At 41.3% G+C, this 25,146-nt stretch overlaps 1 protein-coding gene across 13 annotated transcripts in view; it reads right to left on the minus strand.

The window, feature by feature from the left end:
* GBF1 (golgi brefeldin A resistant guanine nucleotide exchange factor 1) overlaps nt 1-25,146 on the minus strand; it is a 124,546-nt gene that overhangs the window by 87,289 nt on the left and 12,111 nt on the right. For all 13 annotated transcript variants that reach the window (XM_081247390.1, XM_081247388.1, XM_081247398.1 and 10 more), the window contains exons 2-3: nt 22,365-22,473; nt 20,575-20,641 (exon numbers count right to left, since the gene is read on the minus strand). In XM_081247390.1, coding sequence (XP_081103516.1) covers nt 20,575-20,641; nt 22,365-22,460 — 163 coding nt within the window. In that variant the 5' untranslated portion in view covers nt 22,461-22,473. The remainder of the gene's footprint in view (nt 1-20,574; nt 20,642-22,364; nt 22,474-25,146) is intronic.

The following is a 25,146-nucleotide window of genomic DNA, read 5'->3' on the forward strand; positions in this document are numbered from 1 at the left end:
CCACTGCGCCACCAGGGAAGCCCCATAATCACATTTTAATAGAAGCTTTTACTAATTGTGTAACCTTGAACATGTTACTTAATCTCTCTGGAGCCTGAATTTTACCTGTAAAAGGAGGATACTAATAAAGGCTCAGTCTATTTTGTGGGTTGTTATGAGATGTAAATGAAAAAAAATATATGCAGACTATCACAGTCAAGAGGAGCCTAAGGAGACATGACAACTAAATGTAATGTGGCATCCTGGATGAGATCCTGGAACAGAAAAAGACCATTAGGTTAAAACCAAGGAAATCTGAATGAAGTACGGACTTCAGTTAATATAATATACTAGTATTGGTTCATTAATTGTGACAAATGTACCATACTAATGTTAGAGGTTAATAACAGGGGAAATTTGGTGTAGGGTATATGGGAACTTCTTTACAACTTTTCCATAGATCTAAATCTATTCTAAAATAAAAAGGCTTTTTAAAAAGTTTTAGGTACTTCCCTGGTGGCGCAGTGGTTAAGAATCCGCCTGCCAATGCAGGGGACACAGGTTCAATCCCTGGTCTGGGAAGATCCCACATGCCGCGGGTCAACTAAGCCCATGCGCCACAACTACTGACCCTGCGCTCTAGAGCCCGCAAGTCACAAGTACTGAGCCTGCGCTCTAGAGCCTGTGAGCCACAACTACTGAGCCCTCGCGCCCTAGAGCCCACATGCCACAACTACTGAGCCCGTGTGCTGCAACTACTGAAGCCCGCGCACCTAGAGCCCATGCTCCGCAATAAGAGAAACCACCACAATGAGAAGCCTGTGCACCACAAAGAAGAGTAGCTCCCACTCACTGCAACTAGAGAAAGCCCGCACGCAGCAATGAAGACCCAACTCAGCCAAAAAAAAAAAAAGTTTAAAAATATGCAAAATCACTTTACAAACTGTAAAGTTCTAGTCAATTGTAAAATATCACATAATTTAGTAGATTTAGTCTTTCATAGAGATTGTTGGTAGGTGGGCAGCCATCTTAAGCAGCTCAGATAACGGAGATAGCTTAAAGAGTTAAGTTCCGGTGTGGAAGAGTCTAGCCCCCAGAAACATCCCAGCTGTTTCCTGCCAGCTGGTGCCTCATGTCTGACTTTCAATAGAGTTGATTTTCGTTGTATAATTATATTTGTCTTTCAACTTGTCTGTTTTACTAAAAAAAACGGTTACTTTTTAAAAAGAGGCTCTATCCAGGTATGTGCTTTAATTTAAGACTACAAAAAGTGAACTGTAAGGCAAGGGTATGGCTGTTTATTGGGTCCATTTCCTAACTGCTCAAACAGATCTGATTTCTATTCCCAACTTCAAATATAGGAACAGACAGACACCCAGAGATAGAATACAGCAAGTGTACCCAACTCCTGCCAACTCCTGTTCTGCCCTGAAAAAAAAAAAAAGAAGAAGAAGAAAGCAAGAGTCCCAGAAGTGCAGGAAATTGTTTCTCAGACGAAAGACAACACTTCCTTTCCCAGAACAATCCATCTCCCACACTGACATCCTGCTCCTGCTATATTTACCCAACCCAAATCTGCCGATGATATACTTCCAGCTGCACTCCTGCCACATGGTCCTGTCACTCAGCCACAACACTCAGAGGGGAATCTGTCCAGAGGGCAGAGCCTAGAAATCACTACACACTAATCCATGCTTCCTCTATTGGTAGCCTTCAGAGTAAAGTGAGACAAAATACGGACAGTATTACTCCCTGTTTATTTTGGAAGTGACTGGGGAGACAAGATGTACTTCATTTTGTATAGTTGCTAATTTTGACTGCTCTCACAGTAGCCAGTGGAGGAGCCTAAAGAATGAAGGGATTGAAATGGAAGGTTAAAAATAACTGTTAATGCTAGCTCTCCAAAAGGCATCACTTAATAGACTCTTCCACCCCAACCTACTAGGATCAGGCTATCAAGTCACCCTATTACAGGGTAAGCCCTTCAGTTCTGAGTGGATGGATCCAAGGAGTCAAAGATGGGACCATTTCATTCAACCCAACCTCATCCTACCTTGCAACCCACTCTACTGAAAGGGGAAAGCCCAAACAGTAGACTGGGTAAAGGTAAATGTTAGAGCTAATTCCCATTTTCCTATTTAGCAGCTCTGTATTCTTGGTCCTTCCCTCCAAGTCCTTTTCTTCTCCTCCTTTCTGTTCATTCTTCCTTACTTTCTGCCTCTCTAGTTCCATTTATTTTCTTTCCCTACTTTTCTCTCTCTTTTTAAATTTATCATGGGCAAGGTTTCCTCCACAAAACATAACTGATAGCTAGTAAGGCTTTCAGTAGTAATGTCATATCATCAGCCTACTCTTCACCGTAATAACAGCAAAGGACCTGAGACTCAAGAGCAATACCTCTCTCTGCCTTTTCTTTACTTAGGGAAGCTCATTCACGCATATTGATCAGATCCTTCAAAGGAATAAAAGGAAAGTAGAAGCAAAAGGAAAAATGTAGAGAAAAAAGAGGGAAGGAGAGAAAAGGGTGATAGTAAATAAGCATGGGGAGTACTTTTCTCAAACCATTTTTCTCTCTTAAAGCTCCTGATGGGCATTTCAAAACTTTATTCATTTTAAAAAGCTGAAGTAGAAGTTCTTAATGAGCCCAAACAGGCTTTTAAAACAGATTTGAGAAAAGTTGAAATATGATGCATTCATATTGCTATCCCACTTATTAAAAGAAGGGGGAAAGAAACAAAGAGAAGGGAATCAGCTTCACATGGCTGTTTCCAGTCTGGCTTAGAGGAGAAACATTTATGCTGTTGGTTGAGTGGAGAACAAATTCCACTGGATTATGTTGCCATATTCTAGGAAATCACCAAACCCTCAATCAAGCCTCATTGAGATAAACCTTTTCCCAATTTTCAAAACTCTTTTGGGCTTCCCTGGTGGTGCAGTGGTTGAGAGTCCACCTGCCGATGCAGGGGACGCGGGTTCATGCCCCGGTCCGGGAAGATCCCACATGCCGCGGAGCAGCTGGGCCTGTGAGCCATGGCCGCTGGGCCTGCACGTCCGGAGCCTGTGTTCCACAACGGGAGAGGCCACAACAGTGAGAGGCCCGCGTACCGCAAAAAAAAAAACAAAACAAAAAAAACTCTTTTAAGTTACTGGATTTTTTTTTTTTTTTTTTTTTGGCTGTGCCACACAGCTTATGGGATTTTAGTTCCCTGACCAGGAATCTAACCCGGGCCCTTGGCCATGACAGCGCAGAGTCCTAACCACTGGACTGCCAGGGAATTCCTCAAGTTACTGGATATTTTTAAAAAACAGCATCACCGAAGCCATAAAGAAATACAGACCTTCAGGACATGTGACTGTATTTCTTAGAAAGAAACAAACACAAGCAAGCTAAGAAGAAAATTCACATTTTCTTTCCATACCTAAGAACAAGTCCTTTAAGAACAGGTATTTTAAGCAACCACTCAAAATTTTCTGTCACTGCAATCTGAAAATGGTTCAGGCAAAAATCATCAATGTATGATAAATCGTGGGGGGAAAAGTTTAATGAGGAGCAAAACAAGGTCTTAATGTGTCTCCCCACAGACTCCTTATGAGTTCCAAGGGGATAATAGTATCTATCCAGTGGAGAAACAAAGTAACACCTTGATGAAGTGATCAAAATTAATATCACCAATGAGGGGCACCTCCACATATGATATCCTGAAAAGGACACTATTATCAGTAGTGATGTACAGATTCATGCCAGATACATATAACCTGAATCATCATGACGAAAACACCAGACTAACCCAAATGAGGAACATTCTCGAAAGAAAGAAAAAGAAAGAAAGAGAAAGAGAGAAAGAGAGGGAGGGAGGGAGGGAGAGAGAGAGAAAGAAGGAGAGAAAGAAAGAAAGAAAGGAAAAGAAAGAAAGAAAAAAACTGGCTGGTATTCATAAAAAATTTCAATGTCATAAAAGACCAAGGCAGGCTGAAGAACTGTTTCAGATTAAAGGAGACTAAAGAAACATGACAACTAAATGCAATATGTGATCCTTGACTGAAGGGAAAAAACTAAAAAGTTTATTATTGGGACAACTGACAGAATTGGAATATGAATAGTACTGTATCAATGCTAAATTTCTTGAATTTGATAACTGTACTAAAGATTACGTAAGAGAATATCCTTGTTCTTAGGAAATATACACTGAAGTATTATGGGATAAAAGGTCGTGATATATATAATCTACTCTCAAATGGTTTAGAATAAAGTTTATATACATATGTATGTGTGTGTGTACAGAAAGAGAATAATAAAACAAGTAGCAGAAGGGTATATAGGAGACCTCTGTATTATCTTTGCAACATTTCTGTAAGTTTGAAATTATTTCAAAATAAAAATTCAAAAGAATTCACCATCAGTTGACCTGATTAAGTGTCCTGACACCAATTAGGTAAGGAGGAAATGGGGCTGGACTCACATTCTAGATAACAATAAAACCATCTATGGTAGGGGAGCAAGCCAACTTTTTCCTTCCCTTTGGAGCTTTCAGAAGAAAACTATTACCAACATAAGTATTTCCCGCTCTCTGCCTTCTGTCACTGCATGCACACAATCCAGTTTTGCTGACTCTTGAGACTGTAGCCTACCTAGGACCACTTAGCATCCTGGTAACAGCTCCCATTCTCTAAATACCAAAGACTTCTACCAAATGCAGCCACTGCTCATTTCCTTCTTTATAAAGAACCTAGAGAACAGAATAAGTCTTTAAAACCTCTGAAATGAGACTGATTAAGATGCTAATCTTGGGCTCACTTGGGAGGATTAATGAGCCATATTTGGATTCTGGCAACAGAAATCCACTTCCCTTGACTACTTTCCCCACAATGCTTCTTTCCAGGTGGGCTGAACCAAAAGAAAACTTCTCTTCCTGGGCCAGAGGGAACCAGGATCCTCTGCCAGAGTCACTGGGCTCTGGTCACAAAAAGTATTTGGCTATAGTAGGTATTAACGATGTACCTTGGATGTACACTCATCCCAGAAAAAAGGCAAAGGAGAAAGAACTGCACTTTAAACATAATAAGCGGGTTTCCGTGGTGGCACAGTGGTTAAGAATCCGCCTGCCGAAGCAGGGGACACGGGTTCGAGCCCTGGTCCGGGAATATCCCACATGCCGCAGAGCAACTAAGCTCGTGTGCCACAACTACTGAGCCTGCGCTCTAGAACCCACGAGCCACAACTACTCAGCCCGGGAGCCTAGAGCCCGTTCTCCACAACAAGAGAAGCCACCGCAGTGACAAGCCCATGCACTGCAACGAAGAGTAGCCTCCACTCACCGCAGCTAGAGAAAGCCCGCGCAGAGCAACGAAGACCTAATGCAGCCAAAAATAAATAAATAAAATAAAATTTTAAAAAAACATAATAAGCTATCAAGCAAATGATAGGGCACGGGTCTTTTTGTGGAATACATTTATACTCCAACAGCCACTCCAACCTTCTTTTTTCTTTTTTGGCTGTGTTGGGTCTTTGTTGCTGCACATGGGCTTTCTCTAGCTGCAGAGAGCGGGGGCTACTCTTCATTGTGGTGTGCGGGCTTCTCATTGCGGTGGCTTCTCTTGCTGCGGAGCACGGGTTCTAGAGCACGCAGGCTTCAGCAGGTGCGGCATGAGGGCTCAGTAGTTGTGGCTCACAGGCTTAGGTGCTCCGCAGCATGTGGGATCTTCCCGGACCACGTCTCAAACCTGTGTTCCCTGCACTGGCAGGCAGATTCTTAACCACTGCGCCATCACGGAAGTCCCTCCAACTTGCTCTTTTAGAAAGATCTTAACCACTGTTTTTGGGGGGGGGGGGTTTGGTTGCATTGGGTCTTCGTAACTGTGCGCAGGCTTTCGCTAGTTGTGGCGAGCGGGGGCTACTCTTCGTTGTGGTGTGCGGGCTTCTCACTGCAGTGGCTTCTCTTGTTGTGGAGCATGGGCTCTAGGTGTGCAGGCTCAGTAGTTGTGGCGCATGTGCTTAGTTGCTCCGCGGCATGTGGGATCTTCCTGGACCAGGGCTTGAACCCGTGTCCCCTTGCATTGGCAGGAGGATTCTTAACCACTGTGCCACCAGAGAAGCTCTTAACCACTGTTTAATTGCTTCACTGCCTTACTATCACTTTCCACCCTTGAAAATCCTAGGAATACATTTTTTTTTCCTAAGGAAAAAGGACATTTCTAAAGGGCATTCTCTCTAAGGACCCAAGTTTCTTAAGGGTTACTTCTAAATAAGGGTGCTTTTCTCTGGGATTCACAAGATAAATATATGATGGTATGTTCTATTAATTTGAAGCCAAATCCTATCCAAAATCACATGGGTTTTGATACTTTTTTCCTCATATGAGGCCGCTGGGCTAAAGACAATGGGTTGCTACTAAAAAATGCTCATGTTATTTTTGAAATGGGATTGTCCGATTCGAGCTATAGAAAAGGACTTTCCTCATTCTTTATTTATTTATTTATTTTTGGCTGTGCTGGGTCTTCATTGCTGCGCCCAGGCTTTCTCTAGTTGCAGTGAGTGGGGGCTACTCTTCGTTGTGGTGGGCGGGCTTCTCATTGTGGTGGCTTCTCTTGTTGCAGAGAATGGGCTCTAGGCTCGCGGGCTCAGTAGTTGTGGCGCATGGGCTTAGTTGCTCTGAGGCATGTGGGATCTTCCTGGACCAGGGCTCAAACCTGTGTCCCCTTGCATTGGCAGGCGGATTCTTCACCACTGTGCCACCAGGGAAGCCCCTCATTCTTTATTTTTTTACAGTGTTGGCCCGATTAAGTTATGAATTTTTATTTTATTTTATTTTTTTGGCCATGCCCCGCAGCTTGAGGGATCTTGGTTCCCCGACCTGGGCCCTCAGCAGTGAAAGCACAGAGTCTTAACCACTGGACCGCCAGGGAATTCCCCTCATTCTTTCAGCACCTTAGCTAAATAGCTATTAATATCTTCGTTTTGTGCCCCTAGACTGTAGAATCCTACCAATTGTGTTAGAAGCCCCAAGCCTGAGAGCTGAATTTTATTAGAAGCTGATGTGTTTTGTTTGTTTGTTTGTTTTTTGCGGTACGCGGGCCTCTCATTGTTGTGGCCTCTCCCATTGCGGAGCACAGGTTCCGGACGCGCAGGCTCAGCGTCCATGGCTCACAGGCCTAGCCGCTCTGTGGCATGTGGGATCTTCCCGGACCGGGGCACGAACCCGTGTCCCCTGCATCGGCAGGCGGACTCTCAACCATTGAGCCACCAGGGAAGCCCTAGAAGCTGATTTTTATTAGAAAAGACAATCAGCCATTGATATCTTTTTTAAAAAATAATTTTATTTGTTTATTATTTATTTTTGGCTGTGTTGGGTTCATTGCTACATGCGGGTTTTCTCTAGTTGCGGTGAGCTGGGGTTACTCTTTTTTGCAGTGCGCGGGCTTCTCATTGCGGTGGTTCTCTTGTTGCGGAGCACGGGCTCTAGGCACTTGGGCTTCAGTAGTTATGGCATGCGGGGGCTCAGCAGTTGCGGCACTCAGGCTCAGTAGTTGTGGCTCATGGGCTCTAGAGCGCAGGCTCAGTAGTTGTGGCGCATGGGCTTAGTTGCTCCGCAGCATGTGGGATCTTCCCAGACCAGGGCTCGAACCCATGTCCCCTGCATTGGCAGGCAGATTCTTAACCACTGTGCCACCAGGGAAGTCTCCAGCCATTGATATCTTATCCTGTGGTACAATTTTAGTCAGTTCAGCTCTGAGATGCACAGACTGATTAATCAAAGATGAATATAAATGGACTAATCGAGCCCTAAGACCTTCAAAGCCCTAAAGCAACTAATGAAGCTGCCATGCACATAGTTACTGCCAAGTAGCCAAGGCTAGGGGAGAGAGTGGGGGTGGGAGAGATAATGCAGACAAACACAAGTGCTGTTCTTCTGACCACCCTAGAACCTCTTTCAGCACACCAGGGCATACAACAATTTCCTGAGGTCACATGTGGAAGCTGGGAAGACTTCAAACCAGGGCCCAGCTGTCCACTCAAATTCCAGAGCTTCTCAAATCAACAGCCCACTAGACCATATACTTTATGAGGACAGGAACTGTGTTGGTCTCCTTGAAAACTAGGTTCTTAATACCTAATTCAGTGTCTGGCACACATTATGTGCTTGAGAAATACTTGTTGACTTAGTAGATAAATGAATTTCTGCCAAGAGCAAAGTTCCTGGAAAAGATGCTGTTCTGGAGTCTTTCCAGCACAAATTACTCCCTCCTTGACCCACCAAAAGAACTAAAAGGTTTAAAAAAAAAAAAAAAAAAGAACTAAAAGGATGGCCAGGCCAGGCCATGTCTAACACGATGTGCTATCCCCCTTTCCTGAACAATCAGCTTAACATCACATAAAACAGATAAGGTACAAGGTGCAAAGTGACTAGTTAGTCACGATTACATCCACAATCATTATTTCCTTGGGGGAAATCATAACATTCTCCAGGACTGTTATGATTCAAATGGTCTCAAATTAACCTCTGCCTTGCAAAAGCTGATTCATCCAGAGAGAAACGACAATATAAATAGAACTGCTTCAGCCATAAACAAAAAAAAGGAAATCCTGTCATTCGTAACAACACAGATAAATCTTGAGGACATTATGCTAATTGAATACATCAGACAGAGGAAGATAATGTATAATCTCATTTACATGTGAAATCTAAAAAAAACAAATTCATATAAACAGAAAGTAGAATTGTGGTTGCCAAGGGGCTGGGTGTTGTAGGGAATGGGGAGATGTTGGTCAAAGGGTATAAACTTCTAGTTATAAGATGAATAAGTTCTGAGGATCTAATATATAGCATGGTGACTATAGTTAAAAATAATGTATTATATACTTGAAAGTTGCTAAGAGAATAGATCTTAAATGTTCTTAACACACACACACACACACACACACACACAAACTGTAATTATGTGAGGTGATGGATGTGTTAACTAACATTATTGTGGTAATCATTTTGCAAAATATACGTGATTCAAATCATCACGCTGTACATCTTAAACTTACATAATGTTATATGTCAACTGTATCTCAATAAAGCTGGGGGGGAGAAAAGAGATCTTTAAGTAAATAAAGGAATGAACAGATAGATAAGATAGGGCTCTCTTTACCAGGGCTTTCAAAGTTTTTTTTTTTACCATGACCTACAGAAAGAAATACAGTTTGCACTGTAACCCAGACCATACAGGTCTCTAACTGAAAACAAAAGTTTCCCCAAACAATATTTAGCCTTACTATGTGTGACACACTGATACCTTCTATTCTATTCCTTTTAATGCCCACAGCTTGTACCAGAAAGCAAGGAAGTGCTCAAAGGGGTCATATCAAAGGAACTAGTTTGAAGGGGCTCTCACTGATCAAATTTGGAATTACTTGAGCACCAAAATAATCATAAATGAAATTAACTGTAAACACTGAATAAATAAAAATTCACAAGCCCCCCAAAAGGGAGAAAACTTACTTGCCACCGTCAGTGGTCATTATTACACAAACTCCTTACCTGAAAATTGGCAGTTTAAGGGAAAGAATTAAGCATTTTCCTTGCCTTTTCAGGAGAAACTGTGGTTCATCCTCCAGTTTGTGAAGGAAAGCTATTCTAGACACTGCCAGCTAATAATGTAGAAAGAATGACAGAACTAGAAAATCATCATTCTGCAAACCCTCTCCCCCCAGTGAAATAAGTGATTCTGGCAAAAATTCACCAGTGGGTGATCATTAGGTAAAAAGATATTAGAGACAGGATATTCACAAGGTGCCAAATTACTACTTCACAGATTATCTACCAATTGCAAAGAGAAAAATAAATTTATTTTACAGTGAGGAGATATGGCAGTCACCACCAGAAGCAAGTAATCAAATTTAACACCACCAACAGTGGGACAGCTTGACAGTATGTGCTTCCTGTGGCAATAGAATATGAAGTACACAGTATCATCTATGAAATACTCTTGCCAAAAATGTTTAACCTGAATCAAATTAAGCTTTTAATCCTAACTTCTAGAATAGAAATATATGAGATAGAGTCACAAGTTAAATGACACCACAAGGACACAGACAAACCCAGAATATAGAACATTCTAAAGATAAATGGCCTGGTCTCTTCAAAAAGTCAATGCCAAGAAAAAAAACAATAGGGTGGAGAAAACTGTATTAGATTTTTAAAGTCTAAAGAGGTATAACTACCTAATGAAATGAGAATTCTGCTTGGATTTTGGTTTGTAAAACCAGCTATAGCTATAAAAGGCAGTTTGGGAACAAAAAGGAAATTTTAATACATGGACTGGATATTAGCTAATATTGGTAAATTACTGTTAAGTTTCTTAGGTGTACAATGGTACTATGATTATGTAGGAGAATGTCCTTATTTAGGATGCATGCTGAAATACCAACACATCTGCAACTTATTTTCTAATGGTGTATGAAAAATATACACACATATATATTGATAAAGCAAATTATGGCTAAATATTAATAATTTTGACTCAAGGGCTTCCCTGGTGGCGCAGTGGTTGAGAGTCCGCCTGCCGATGCAGGGGACACGGGTTCATGCCCCCGTCCGGGAGGATCCCACATGCCACGGAGCGGCTAGGCCCGTGAGCCATGGCCGCTGAGCCTGCGCGTCCGGAGCCTGTGCTCCGCAACAGGAGAGGCCACAACAGTGAGAGGCCTGCGTACCGCAAAAAAAAAAAAAAAAAAAATTTTACTCAAGTGTGGGATGTAGGTGGTCACTGTTGTATTATTACAATTTTGCTGTGTTTGAAATTTTTCATACTAAAATTTGAGGAAAAAATGCTGTGCAACCCTTTAAAATGATATTACAATTCATTAATAGAATGCAACCTGTAGTCTGAAGATACCACTTTAGCCCACAGTAGGGTAGTCATCATATTATCTTAGCTCTCTGGGACTTCCTTGGTGGTCCAGAGGGTAAGACGCCATGCTCCCAGTGCAGGGGGCCGGCATTCAATCCCTGGTTGGGGAACTAGATCCTGCATGCATGCCACAACTAAGAGTTCACATGTCACAACTAAGAAGACCTCATGCCACAACTAAGAGTCCGCATGCTGCAACTAAGACCAGGAGCAGCCAAAATAAATAAATAAATAGATAGATAAATATTTTTAAAATAGTATTATCTTAGCTCTCACTTTATTACCAGTATGGAGGCAGTTTTCTTAAACCTGTGGCCCAAAGAGAAGAATGAACCTTCATGAAAAAGCTCACATGGAATGAGGCTTTCTTATTCTTCAACCCTTTGTCAAGAGTCTCCCAAGTTTTATGTTTTTCTGCCAATTAATAACTCGCTTTACTTGAAAAGGAAGAATAATCAGTTGAAAAATTCCTACTAGTGTCAGGAAAATTTCATTTTGTCCCTCTACTTTTAGATGATTTTTCCTAATTCAGGGCCCATCACAGATAACATTAAAGTCCTTTTGATCCTCTTCCTCACCAATTAATGTCCCCAACTACCCTTAGCCACCAGTTCCCAAGCTGCTTTCCAGGACACCTGGAAGCAAGCTACATGGCTGACTGCAGAAAAACCCTTGCTCCCACACTACATCTGGCCCTGTCTTTCCACCAAATCAAATGCCAATTTATTGCCTTCTGATGTACAGTCTATCAGTCCACTTCCTGGACGGCCCCACTTCACACTGGGCCAGAAACCCAAAGCAATAATGTGAGTTCTACAAACGGGCAAGTAATTGCTCAACAAGCGTGGAACAAGGAAAGGTCAGTTGTTATATGTGCACATGTGGCAGCCCTTCACAACTCAAACTACAGTGGTAACAGTGGTAACAGAAGGCTGGTGTTACAGAAGAGGCATGCACTGAGAAGCCAGCCAACAGGCAGCCAGGAGTGCTTGTCCATCTAAGTCCTTCAGACTTCCAAAGACCAAAGTAAAGAAACAAAGACAAATGCACTCACCCTTTCCATAAACATATCCAATATCATTTTAGAAACTGGGGTGACCAACTCAGCATCTATGAGCATAGAGAGGTGGTTAGAGAAGGTAAAGCTGAGAAAAATAACTCTATACTATCTCTCCTAATCAAAACTGCACACTGAATTTCAAACACCTGGCTTCTTCTGAAACCCTCTTGGCACTTGCCCTGAGTTTGAGTGGGTGGAAAAGAAGAAAGGGACTCTGCCTGCCTCCTTGTTAAAAACAAAGCAGCAGCTGGCTTTCCCTCTTTTAACTCATCTGACTGCTGTCATGGCAAGTTGAGCACATACCCAGAGAGAAATTTCAGGCCTCGAGAGGTGGCTGTGCTAAAGAGGACAATGTCAATGAGAGCAATACCGGCAACAAAGACACCCACCACACACCTCACTGTTACCCTGTCCTCCAAACTCTACTAGAAATTACGTTCTTTGCTTTTGATTTTGAGAGCTGAGCTATTAAGAATGCCCTTTTAGGGACTTCCCTGACGGTCCACTGGTTAGGACTCTACGCTTTCACTGCCAAGGGTGCAGGTTCAATCCCTAATAGGGGAACTAAGATCCCACAAGCTGCGCAGCACAGCCAGAAAAAGCCCTTTTTTTCACAACTTCCTTTCAGATACAAGTAGTGGAAAATGTGCCAGGAGACTAGTTCTAATGGCTAAGCGTGATTGAGCACTAGGGAGAGAAAAAGGGAGAGCTGGACCAATAAGAAGCCAGGATACACAGAAGTGCTTCTTCTCAAGAAAGTCTTCATTTTATAATCCTGAGGACAAATAAATGTTTAGAAGAACTTCTTGGTTTAGAAGTGTCAAATGAAGAAGGTTCAGATCATCTGGGGAAAGCCCCAGTAAAAAGAAATGACAAAGTTAAGTCATCAAAATACAGGCCTCTGGAAGCCATCTTATTGATATGAATATTCCCTAGGGGAAAAAGAATCACAGTACCTTTATTTTCCCTAACTGTGCTCAAATGCCCTCAAGACTGAGGCTACTCAAGCTACCAAGATTCCAAATTGCCAAAGTCAGCCTGACTCAAATTCAAGTCACACTCTAATGTGCTACTCAACAATCTCCAAACTAATATAGTCATTTATTTTATTATACAACAAGAAACACAAAAAGGGCACAGGAGGGACTTCCCTGGCAGTCCAGTGGTTAAGACTCCACACTTACACTGCGGGGACACAGGTTCGATCCCTGGTCAGGGAACTAAGATCCCACGTGTTGCATAGCGTGGCCAAAAAAAAAAAAAAAGGCACACAGGAAAGAGATACTTATATAAGTGTGCCCAACCTTGCCTCTTCTAATACTTAGCCCATTACATAAATTTGTCTGCCAAAGTTTATCATACTTGGTTCTTTCAGCCTCCACTTAGGCCTTGAACAATTCACCAGCTCATTTCCAAGTGGGTCAAAGCTAATGACTCGGGGAATTTCCTGGTGGTCCAGCAGTTAGGACTCTGAGCTTCCACTGCCAGGGGCCCAGGTTCGATCCCTGGTTGGGGAACTAAGATCCCACAAGCCACAGCACGGCCAAAATCAAAAAAAAGTTAGTGACTCATTCAACCTTCTTCTCATGGCTTCTCATGATGATTAATGATGATATATTGCTTACTCTAGGGAGATGGTAGCTCTAACAGCAATTTTTTTTTTCAAATATTACCCTTACTCAATCTTTTTCCTGACAGTGACTACTAAAATCTCTTCACTACACTTTCCCATGTTCCAACTGAAACAGATTAACTTGAGGTATGAGGCACTGGAAGAGTTTTGCTTCAACTTAGAAGGCTATTTCTATGAGGCCTAAGCCAAACAGGTGTTAAGTCATAGTTCCTCCCAGGTTGGCTTTCAGGCTCTGTTTAAATGTTCTCTGTAAACCTCTGGAGGTTACATGGATTCAAACCTCCTAGCTCAGATTCTGAATTCACAAAGCTTGAGACAGACAGTACCCTACAGGTGTGTTTGTCCAGGATAAACTATATTTAAATAAACTCCTGATACATCCACTCTCTCCAGGCACCTGCTTCTCCCTCTTAAACTCAAGCACACCATGCCTTGCTGTCCAGGTAAGTACAGTAAAGAAATATCCTATCCCTCAAATATCTTATCCCTCAGAGTTACAATATGCAAACCCACCAATGTCTTTGGGAATACCTAAACTCTGGCCAGAACAGCTTTACATGAGAAAGCCAAATAAGCAAATATATGAGCTAAATTTTTGTTCATTTCTTTGGCTTATGTGTTAGCAAGGGAAAGAGTGGGAGTAAGAAAAGATGGCAATAGATTTTTCTCATTCACTCTCACCTATTCCATACCTGATAGGGAACCATATGGCAAAGAGTAGAGGCTACAAAGGAATGGTCAGCTAGAGCCACTAGTCTTAAAAACCAGTGGTTACGAGGGCAGGAAGTTTGTTTACCATTATAGATCCAGTGCCTAAGTGCCTAAGCAAAATGTCTAGCACATAGCAGATATTCAATAAATATTGGTCAGAAGCAATTCAACAAGCTAGACCCAGAAGAAATCCAAAACTTGGTGAATGTCAGAAAGAAAAGGTCCAAGCAGCTACAACAGTTCCATAGTTAATACAGGTGCTTATACTGAGCCTCAAGACCATATTAGTCTTATGCTAAATACCCCCAAACCCCATAGGTCCTCAGAATTAAAAAGGCCAGCCAGGGGTTATATCTCCAAAGGCAAACTCACTACCCTCCCCACCACCACCACCCCTGACACACAACACTAAGAGGTCTTCCTCAAGCTCTGGCCTTGAAGGCTTTAAAGTCATTAACAGGTGATTCCTTAAGAGAAGATTCTGTTTGTGATACTTTTAGACTGTTCTTCTCTCTGTGCTTTAAATCAAAAATTTTCTGGAAAAGAATCTCCTTGTAATGATCTAAGTTTGAAGACCAAGGACAAAGGCAGCTTCAATCTTGAGGCAAATGACCACAGCCAAACACCACAAATCACAACTGACTAGAGCCCTGTCCATGAAGTTATACTGAATGAAGGGTACTAAGGCTTGCAAGGACTTGCCTAATCTGGGAACAAAGAGATCAAAGACCAGAGACAATGCTGGCTAGAAGTATTCTTCTAAACTGTCTACTCTGGGGCGACTTCCCTGGCGGTCCAATGTTTAAGACTCCGTGCTTCCATGGCAGGGGGCACGGGTGTGATCCCTGGTTGGGGAACTAAGATCTCACATCCCGTGCTGCGTGGCTAAAAAAATAAAAATAAACTGTCTACTCTCCACAGACCTAAAACCAAGAGCAGTATCAAGTATCCTAATATTTCACTTGCCCTTTCAACCCCCTATCCCATGCCACAGATCTTACCACCCAGTCTAACTGTGAGATTGGAGATAACTCCAATAAGCAAGAGCCCCAACAATATCTCTAAAAGGATAAAAGGAAATGTGTCTTTGGAATCTAAGCCCATGGTAGGGCTTGGGCAGATGCAAGGGAGAGGCATTTGTCCTTCTGCCCCTAAGGCCAGGACAACCCAGCCCTGCAGGCAGCACAGAGTTAACTACCCACCCGCTTTGAGAAGCACAAAGGTACATCACTGCAACATGCCTAACATTTACATTGCCTCTCTCTGCTCATTAAACAGGTTTTGGTTAAATAATGAACAAACTGTATTACAGACTCCGATGAGAATTCCAAAATTATAAATCAACTGGGAAAGCCCAAAGGGGCAGACAGACAGGGAAGGGGGGAGAAGGATAATATTGACTAATATAAAGGGCGCAGCTTGACAGTGGATATTCCTGCCACACCTGATCAAACACACTCCGTTGGGGGAGGGGAAAGAGAGCAAGAGAGGGGAGATGGGACAAGAGAGCCTGAAATTTGCATCCGGAAAAGATTAAAATGGATTCTTTGGGGATAGAGAAAATACATAATATATATTACTATAAATGCAAAACTGTACTAAAAGCTAACTCAAATGTCAAAGATTACAGCTTGAATAAATTTAAATATAACAGCCATGTGCTTCTTGAGTTAATGAGAGAGACATAAAAGGACAAACTGGGCTAGGAGGCTGAACAGAGCCTTATGCTGCCTTTGCTGGGCAATGGGTTCAAAGCACAGCAGCAACTATAGTCAGAGGCTTCCCTTCATGGCTCTGAGCCTTGAGAAAGAACTGGCAAATCCCATTACTTTTCCAGTGTACGTTTGCTATTTTTAAAAATTAAGATATAATTCATATGCCATAGAATTCTCCCTTCTAAAGTATACACTTCAATGGTTTTTAGTATATTCACAAAGCTGTACAACCATCATTATTATCTAATTCCAGAACATTTTCATCACCCCAAAAGGAAACCCTATAACCATTAGCAGTTACTCCCCATGCCCACTCCCAGCTCCTGGCAACCACACATCTGCTTTAACTCCTTCAGAATAGCCTCCTAAAGGATTCGTAAGAGAATTGAAAGACCAAATGAGGGGCAGCAGTCAAGTCTCACTGGTGGTGAGCTATATGGCTTTATCCAAAGTACCAGTAAGCAAACTTTGCTCTTAGGCACTCCATACCTTCCAAGTGCAACCCTCTCTTTAGATTTGGTATTAGAATATTCTATTACTCTAGGTGTTACAGAGCATCCAGTTGTCATGCATTTTAGGCAAATACTGACTGCAAATGTAGTCCAGAGACATATCTGTGAGAATAACTGATATGGACTTGCTAAACTTACTAGAGACAGTGGACTTATTTCCTTCACAATGCTCAGATAATGTTCCTGGAGGAGTAGGTAGCGCTTATGTCCGTAAAAGATTCTCTGACTGCTTACAAGAAAAGAGACAAAATCATTTAGGTTGACTGACAATGTCCAATGAACCACCTATTTCCATTAGTAATATTCTTAACCAACCCAGCCAGCAAATAACCTAGAAAACTGCAAAGAGAAAGCCTCTGTAAAAAGAGACCAAGCCCAAGTCATTTTCATGAGTTAAACTGAATAGAGTCTTAGAATTCCTGCCATACTTCCTCCAAACTAAGTGGTACATTCCCAGTCACAAAGCACAGGCAGTCCCTTCAGTCTCTCTCTCCAAGTTCAAAACCCTTTCCCAGCCTCCAACCGTTAACAGGCTTCCAAGAAAGTGGTCCTCCTGACACTGCCAATCAGAAAAATCTGTTTGTTTTGGTAAAAGAAACAAGAAATTGGTCATGGATTGAAGAGTCCAGGACCACAGGGGCAGTTGACCCATAAACCTGTTCCTGGAAGCCAGCACTATGTGGGGGGTCAGAACCAATCAGAAGACCATGAAATGCTCTATTTTGGGTCCACTCTGTTATTTTCTCAGGCAGGTAATATGCTAAAACCCAAGAACAATGGGGCAACCTTGGCAGGCACCATTTCAACACCTGCCACAGCTGTTGGCCCCTGGAAAATACTACAACCTTCTTCCTTGCTCTGAGGGAAAGCCTGGCAACACCCGGCTATGTTCCTAGTACCACTGATAGAACTGGCTCCTCAGCGCATTCTGGTTTTAATAGTTTCAAGCAGAAGATAATCTGGATTCTTAACCCAAAGATGTATGAAAATTAGGCAACAGACTCAACTTTGGTAGCTCTTAGATGGTCTAGACTTCAAATCCTGGACTGCACTATTCACCACAGATACAGTCTCTGAACTGAAGTCCTGGGATGTGTCAGAATGGAGAAAACAAGTGTGGGATATGGATTGGATGGCAAGTAGGAAATGTGGCTCTGTCAGGATAGCAGCACCACCTCAGCTCCTCAAGGTCTGCAGCTTGCCCAAAAAGCCTACAAGACTACTCCAGTCTGACCTCAGCCATTTTAAGGTGTCCCCAGCCACTTATAGCAACAATTCCTAGCTGTCTATAAAATGCTTGCCAAAAGTTTCCAAATGTATTAACTTGTTTAATCCCCTAACTCTCTTAGAAAGACAATACTCTGAACTCTGACCCACCAAAAAGAGTTGTAAATATCTACTCACTACGTTTTCTTTTTAATTGGGATGTGTACGCTTTATCTGAAAAGTTGAAAAAATCTGGCAGCAGCATGGATGCAACTAGAGATTATCATACTAAGTGAAGTAAGTCAGAAAGAGAAAGACAAATACCATATGGTATCACTTGTATGTGGAGTCTAAAATATGACACAAATTAACCTACCTAAGAAGCAGAAACAGACTCACAGAACAGACCTGTGGTTTCAGGGTGTGGGGGGAGGGGAGAGATGGAGTGGGAGTTGGGAGTTAGTAGATGCAAACTATTACATATAGAATGGATGAACAAGGTCTTACTGTATAGTATAGCACAGGGAACTATATTCAGTATCCTGGGATAAACCATAATGGAAAAGAATATAAAAAAGAATGTATACATGTATAACCGAGTCACTTTGCTGTACAGCAGAAATTAACACAACATTGTAAATCAACCATACTTCAATTAAAAGAAAAATTCTGTGCAAGCCACCAACTTTCTAAAGCAGCCAAATCACTTACAGTACAGGCCATAAAATGGGAACATGCCACCTAGTTGCATTAGCCCTGCTAACCAGCTAACAACAACCACCTCTATACTACTTGATCGTTCTTGGCTAATACTGCCAACACTTTTTTTTTTTTTGCGGTACGCGGGCCTCTCACCGTTGTGGCCTCTCCCGTTGCGGAGCACAGGCTCTGGACGCGCAGGCTCAGCTGCCATGGCTCACGGGCCCAGCCGCTCCGTGGCACGTGGGATCCTCCCGGACCGGGCCACGAACCCGTGTCCCCTGCATCGGCAGGCGGACTCTCAACCACTGCGCCACCAGGAAAGCCCGCCAACACTTTTTAACTGAGTAGAATTTGCTCCTTTAAAGAAACATGTAGAGAATCCTTAGATAACTTCTGCCCATGTTTAGGAAAGTAAAAAGGAATTTTTCTCCAGATATTCTCCTATTGATACATTTCTCATGAAAGGAAAAATTTATTTGTTCATCTATTATTTATTTAATTTTCAAAAGCTTTAAAAACTATTTCATTTGTGGTCTTAGATATGTTACTAGCTAAAACCATTCCAGGGTTATACACTGCAAAAGCCCTTTATAGTCAACAGAGGAACACGGCTCGGAGGCTTTCCCTTTAGGTCTACGGATACCCCCTTGAAAAACCTGAAGTGTTGAGACTTGCCTCCTCCCTTGACATGTTTTTATACATAATATAAGGCACTTCCTGTGTACCTTTCTCCTCTAACTGTAAGAACAGAAGCAATGCAGAACAAGGCACTAAACCAGGCATCAAGGGCCTGAATTCTGATGGAAACTCTGATGGAGTTTTGACTCTGCTTCTTAGAATCAGTGTGACCTCAGCTAAATCACTTAAAATATCTCTGGGCTTCAACTTCATTCATAAAAAGGAGACAATATCTAACATGCCTCCCCAACAGGGTTGTGTAAAAGTTCAATAAGGTATGGTAACTAGACTTACCATGGTGATCATTTTGAAATGTACAGAAATATCAAATCACAATGTTGTATAACAGGAACTAATATAGTATTATAGGTCAATTCTATTTCAAAAACAAACAACTCACAGAAAAAGAGATCAGGTTTGTGATTACCAGAGGCAGGGGGTGGGGGAAGGAGGAACTGGATGAAAGTAGCCAAAAAGTACAAACTTCCAGTTACAAGATAAGTAAGTACTAGGAATGTAATGTACAACATTATAAATATAATTAACACAGCTGTATGTTATATACGAAAGTTGTTAAGAGAGTAAATCCTAAGAGTTTTACATCACAAGGAAAAAAAATTTTTTTTTCTATTTCTTTAATTTTGAATCTATATGAGATGATAGATGTTCACTAAACTTACTGTGGTAATCATTTCATAATGTATGTAAGTCAAAGCATATGTACACCTTAAACTTACAGAGTGCTGTATGTCAATTACATCTCAATGAAACTAGAAGAAAAAATGAAGTTCCCCATACAAAAAATAAATGAATAAATAAGTGAAAAAAAGTTCAATACAGTAATAAATGTGAAAGTGGCTTTGAAAATTCTAAACACATGAATATTATGTAACATAATTATGATTAGGAAAACAGGGGCAGAGTGTGTGACACAAAAGATTCTGGGAACAAGAGAAGACTAAAAGATCTGCATGACAGAGAGCTAAGGCCCTAAAACCAACAATGATTTTCTGTAATAAAAGGGTTTTGCTGCAAGTATTAAAAACTTCACTTGTGCCACCAACTTCCTATCTTATGGAATACATAAGTTAGAGAAAGTAGTTAAAGCAAAACAAAACAAACCCCAAAAATAGCCAAAAATAACTTATTTATAACTCAAGCAACGAAGGAAGTTTATAATTGTATGAACGCTGATTCCCCACTAAAATGGGACACTCTACTAGGAACTCTAGGAAGGATCAGCAATAAAGTAAACCAGAGCAAACTACACCCATGGGCCAAACCTGGCCTGCAGCCTGTTTTTTAAAAGAAAATTTTATTTATCCCTCATTCATTTAAGTATTATCTGAGTCTGCATTTGAGCTACAATGGCAGAGTTGAGTAGCTGCACAGTTGCTACAGCCTGCAAAGCCTAAAATATTTATTATATAGTCTTTTACGCAAAAAGTCTGTCCACCTCTGCAATAAATCAAACACACTTACCTGTTACATTGTTTAAAACCTCCTTTAGATAACTGAAACTATGCAGCAGAGGATCCCGTTCTTCATCCTGTAACACATAAATTAAAAAAAAAATTCATTATCAGGCTAAGAGGAAAGAGGAAATAAAGGACAGATCAAGAGCTCTTTCTCTGAAGCCAACCAGAAAATTCAGTTTTCCTTCTGAAGAAAAGAAAGTTAGCTATAGTTCATTTTTCCAGTTCCCTAATCTCTTATCTCATAGAAGTACTCTGGGCTTACCTAAAACAGTACATCCTGAAATACTAAACTTAATCTACACCGTGACCATAGCACTCAAGCTACCATAGATTGCTAGGTCCTTTATATGTGCTACGGTCTGAATGTTTGTGTCCCCTCAAAACTGCTACATTGGGAACTCCCTGGCGACTTCCCAGTGGTTAAGACTCTGTGCTTCCACTTCAGGGGGTGCAGGTTTGATCCCTGGTTGGGGAACTAAGATCCCACATACCACATGGCGCAGCCACACACACAAAAAAAGAACTTCTATGTTGAAATCCTAAGGTGGTTGATTAGGTCATGAGGGCAGATTCCTCATGAATGGAATTAATGCCCTTTATACAAGAGGCCCAAGAGCGCTCCCTTGCCCTTCTACCATGTGAGGATACGACGAGAAGTCTGAGACCCAGAAGAAGTCCCCCACCCGAGCATGCTGACACCCTGATCTTGAACTTCCAGCCCCCAGAAATAAATATCTGTTGTTTAAAGAAAAAAAAAAAATCTGTTGTTTATAAGCTACCCAGTCTTTGGTATGTGGTTTTGGTTGGAGCATCCCAAACAGACCGAGACATACAGACTAAGATGTATGTATTATTCTATCTTTTCTCTTTCTTCATAGTCATTATAATCACACATATTCATTTCTAAGACGTTCCTGACTCCACTCGTACTTCTAATACAATCCACTTTTTTTTTTTTTTTTTTTTTGTGCTGTATGCGGGCCTCTCACTGTTGTGGCCTCTCCCGTTGCGGAGCACAGGCTCCGGACGCGCAGGCTCAGCGGCCATGGCTCACGGGCCCAGCCGCTCTGCGGCATGTGGGATCTTCCCAGACCGGGGCACGAACCCGTGTCCCCTGCATCGGCAGGTGGACTCTCAACCACTGCGCCACCAGGGAAGCCCTACAATCCACTTTTATAAATGAACATAAGAAATTTCTAAACACACATATACATATTCACCAAGTTGGAAATGTCTAAACTTGATTTTACAATTGTACCAAAAACTGTCTTACACGACTGTACAAAAAATATCCTTGAACATACAAATGCAATAAAGAAAGTCAGCTTTACAACAGGTAACCTTACTCATCTGACTGGCAAGATATTGGTCTGCTCTATATAAGAAAAGTTGCTGAATTCCCAAGGAGTACCATTACCAAGCCATACTCCATGTGTCAATAACTAAACTAACTGAAATGAATTTGATAGCTAATTATAGTTCTTGGGAATTAGAAGATAAGGAATCTTTCTGACATTTTTAGGCATATTAAAGAGATCTCAAGTGTTAGCTTAAGTTGTTTATGAAAACAGCTAGAAGAAAAATGGTATCATCTTTTGGCTTCCAGAGAAAAAAAACGCAGCTTATAAATTTGACTCTAGTTGGAATAAAACAAAAGGGTCCTCAAAACCCTTCTGAAAAATGCTGAATTCCTACTATTATCATTATTACCAGGAAGTTGATTACTGTTTTAACCACGCACCGGATCCCCTACAGCAACTCAGTGACCAGGTTCTCTACCCACTGCCCACTTACCAGTGGAGTATGGGTGCTCCATCGCGCATTTCGTTTGATGGCCCCAACCACAATGCTAATTTCCCCTTGAATGATGTAAATATTTTTATCCACCATCCTGGCAAACCTACTGAAACAGTGAAGAGAAAAGTCAGTTAATATTTGGTTACCCAAGAGCATACCCATGCTTAAATCAGTACCTGATAAGGTCAGAACTACGATTTAACTTTTCAGTACCAAGATTTCCCACCTATAATACTAAGATGGGATGAAGCCCTTCTTATGTGATGAATCCAACTACCTGGCTCTTCTAGAGGTCTCTGCAAGTTCAAGATACAACTCAAAAAGCATCACACCAGAAACTTTTCAAAGGCACCTCAACAATCTCTAACAAGCATGTTAAATTCTTCAAAGTCAATTGTCCCCCAAATCTCTCCTACGAATCATATAGATATGCAGATACATCCATGTTGCTAGTTTGTTAAAGAAATATTTCAGATCTTCCTTTTGTTCTTCCTTTTTTATCAACTCAATAAATAATGAAGGTTTAAGTTAAAAGAAAAGAATGAAGGCTATTAGAAAAATAGCCCTGGTTTGGAACCACAGTTACAATGTCAATTTATAGACTGCATCCATTCTGCCAAGTCAGCTCCAGAAAATTGGACAGTGGCAGTGATGCAACCTTTGAAAAGTTCTGAAAAGTCAAGTTCACTTGCTTATAGCAGGAAATCGCTAATAAGCAGACTGAAAAGTAGACTCTTCTTGGCATAGAGAAAACCCTAGGAGCATGTAAAATCAACCTAATCACTTCCCATTGTTTAGAAATCCTCCTGAGAAAAGACAAAATTTTTAAAAATGAAAGGGATAGAAAGCAGGGTAGGGGAGACATACAGTTAGACAAACATTTATATCAGGCTCAAGGAAAATTAAAACAGTAAGGCTAACAGAGTAAGGAAAGGAATTCCAAAAATATTTACTTAATAAGCACCTACTATGCATAAGGCATCTTTCAGAGTGCTAAGGATACAAAGCAAATAAGACATGGAAAGAGCTTCAGGCATACTGTGGAATGAAAAAAAAAATTGTAATGCATGACTGTATGTTGCCAACTAGTAAAAACCAACCAACCAACCCACCTTACATAAAATACTAGATTTTTGTTTTCAAAAATATACAGTATTTAACATACAGTAAGATATAAAGAGAATATAACAACCAGTATCCAGATTAAGAACAGTACAACTGAAGTCTCTGTGTGTCCTCCCTAATTACATCCCTCTTTCATCTATAGGTCCCACTATTCTTTTTTTTTTTTTTTTTTTTTTTTTTTTTTTAATTATTTATTTGGTTGTGCCAGGTCTTAGTTGTGGCAGGCAGGCTCCTTAGTTGTGGCAGGCGGGCTCCTCAGTTGTGGCATGTGAACTCTTAGTTGTGGCATGCATGTGGGATCTGCTTCCCTGACCAGGAATCGAACCCAGGGCCCCTGCATTGGGAGTGCGGAGTCTTATCCACTGTGCCACCAGGGAAGTCCCTCTTTTTTTTTTTTATAAATTTGTTTACTTATTTATTTTTTTGGCTGCGTTGGGTCTTTGTCACTGCACACGGGCTTTTCTCTAGTTGCGGCGAGTGGGGCCGACTCTTCGTTGTGGTGTGCAGGCTTCTCACTGGGTGGCTTCTCTTGTTGCAGAGCACAGGCTCTAGGCACGCGAGCTTCAGTAGTTGTGGCAGTCGGGCTCAGCAGTTGTGGCTCGCGGGCTCTAGAGCGCAGGCTCAATAGTTGTGGCACACAGGCTTAGTTGCTCTGCAGCATGTGGGATCTTCCCAGACCAGGGCCTGAACCTGTGTCCCCTGCATTGGCAGGCGGATTCTTAACCACTGCGCCACCAGAGAAGCCCTGGTCCCACTACTCTTAATCTGATGTTTATTAAACTTTCATGTTGCTTTATACTTTTACTTCATTGATATGTATCTCTAGACAATATGTATCATTCTGCATATTTTTATATTTTGTATAATTAATATCATTTTGTATGTATTCTTCTGCAATTTGCCCTTTTCCCTTGAAACATTATGTTTGTGAGTCATCTATGTTGTTAAGTATACTTAATGTATTTTGTACAGGCATATAGAGCGATACAAAAACACAGAATAAAAGGTCTGGGCAGATGTACCCCAAACTCAACAACCATAGTTATCTCTAGAGAAGGTACTATGAAATCAGGATGTAATCAGAGGATACTTAGCCTTATCTATGTTTTAATTTTTTACAAGGAGAACATATTACTGTACCATCAATATTATTAAAAATTAATAATTATGAAAGAAATGAGATACAATTTCTGCCCTTGAGGCATTTATAGAGTTCAGCAGGATCTAAAAGAAAACTGAGCCAGAGATATGGAGGGAAAAAAAGCACCCTGCAAGTAGCTCTATTTGCATATTTTTTACACAAGAAAGTGAGAAGAATGAAAACCACTATGCTAAAGGAAAAAAGAACTGGTACAAATTTTGTCCAGGCCCATAACACCTCTCCCAATCCACAAGGGAACCCAACAAAAGACAACACTTATTTTAAAGACAATTTAAAGAAACAACTAGGTTACTCTCAGAAGACTAAATGCTCTAGACACACAACAATGTTCTCTTCAATGAATAGATAAGATTCAATGATGAGAACATACCACAAAGAGGAGGAGAACCAAGAAGTAGAAGAAAGATAAACAAATTCGAAAATAAAGTATCAGGGGCTTCCCTGGTGGCGCAGTGGTTGAGAGTCCGCCTGCCAATGCAGGGGACATGGGCT

Source organism: Mesoplodon bidens (genome assembly GCF_964165515.1).
Source record: "Mesoplodon bidens genome assembly, chromosome: 1".
Classification (NCBI taxonomy): Eukaryota; Metazoa; Chordata; class Mammalia; order Artiodactyla; family Ziphiidae; genus Mesoplodon; species Mesoplodon bidens.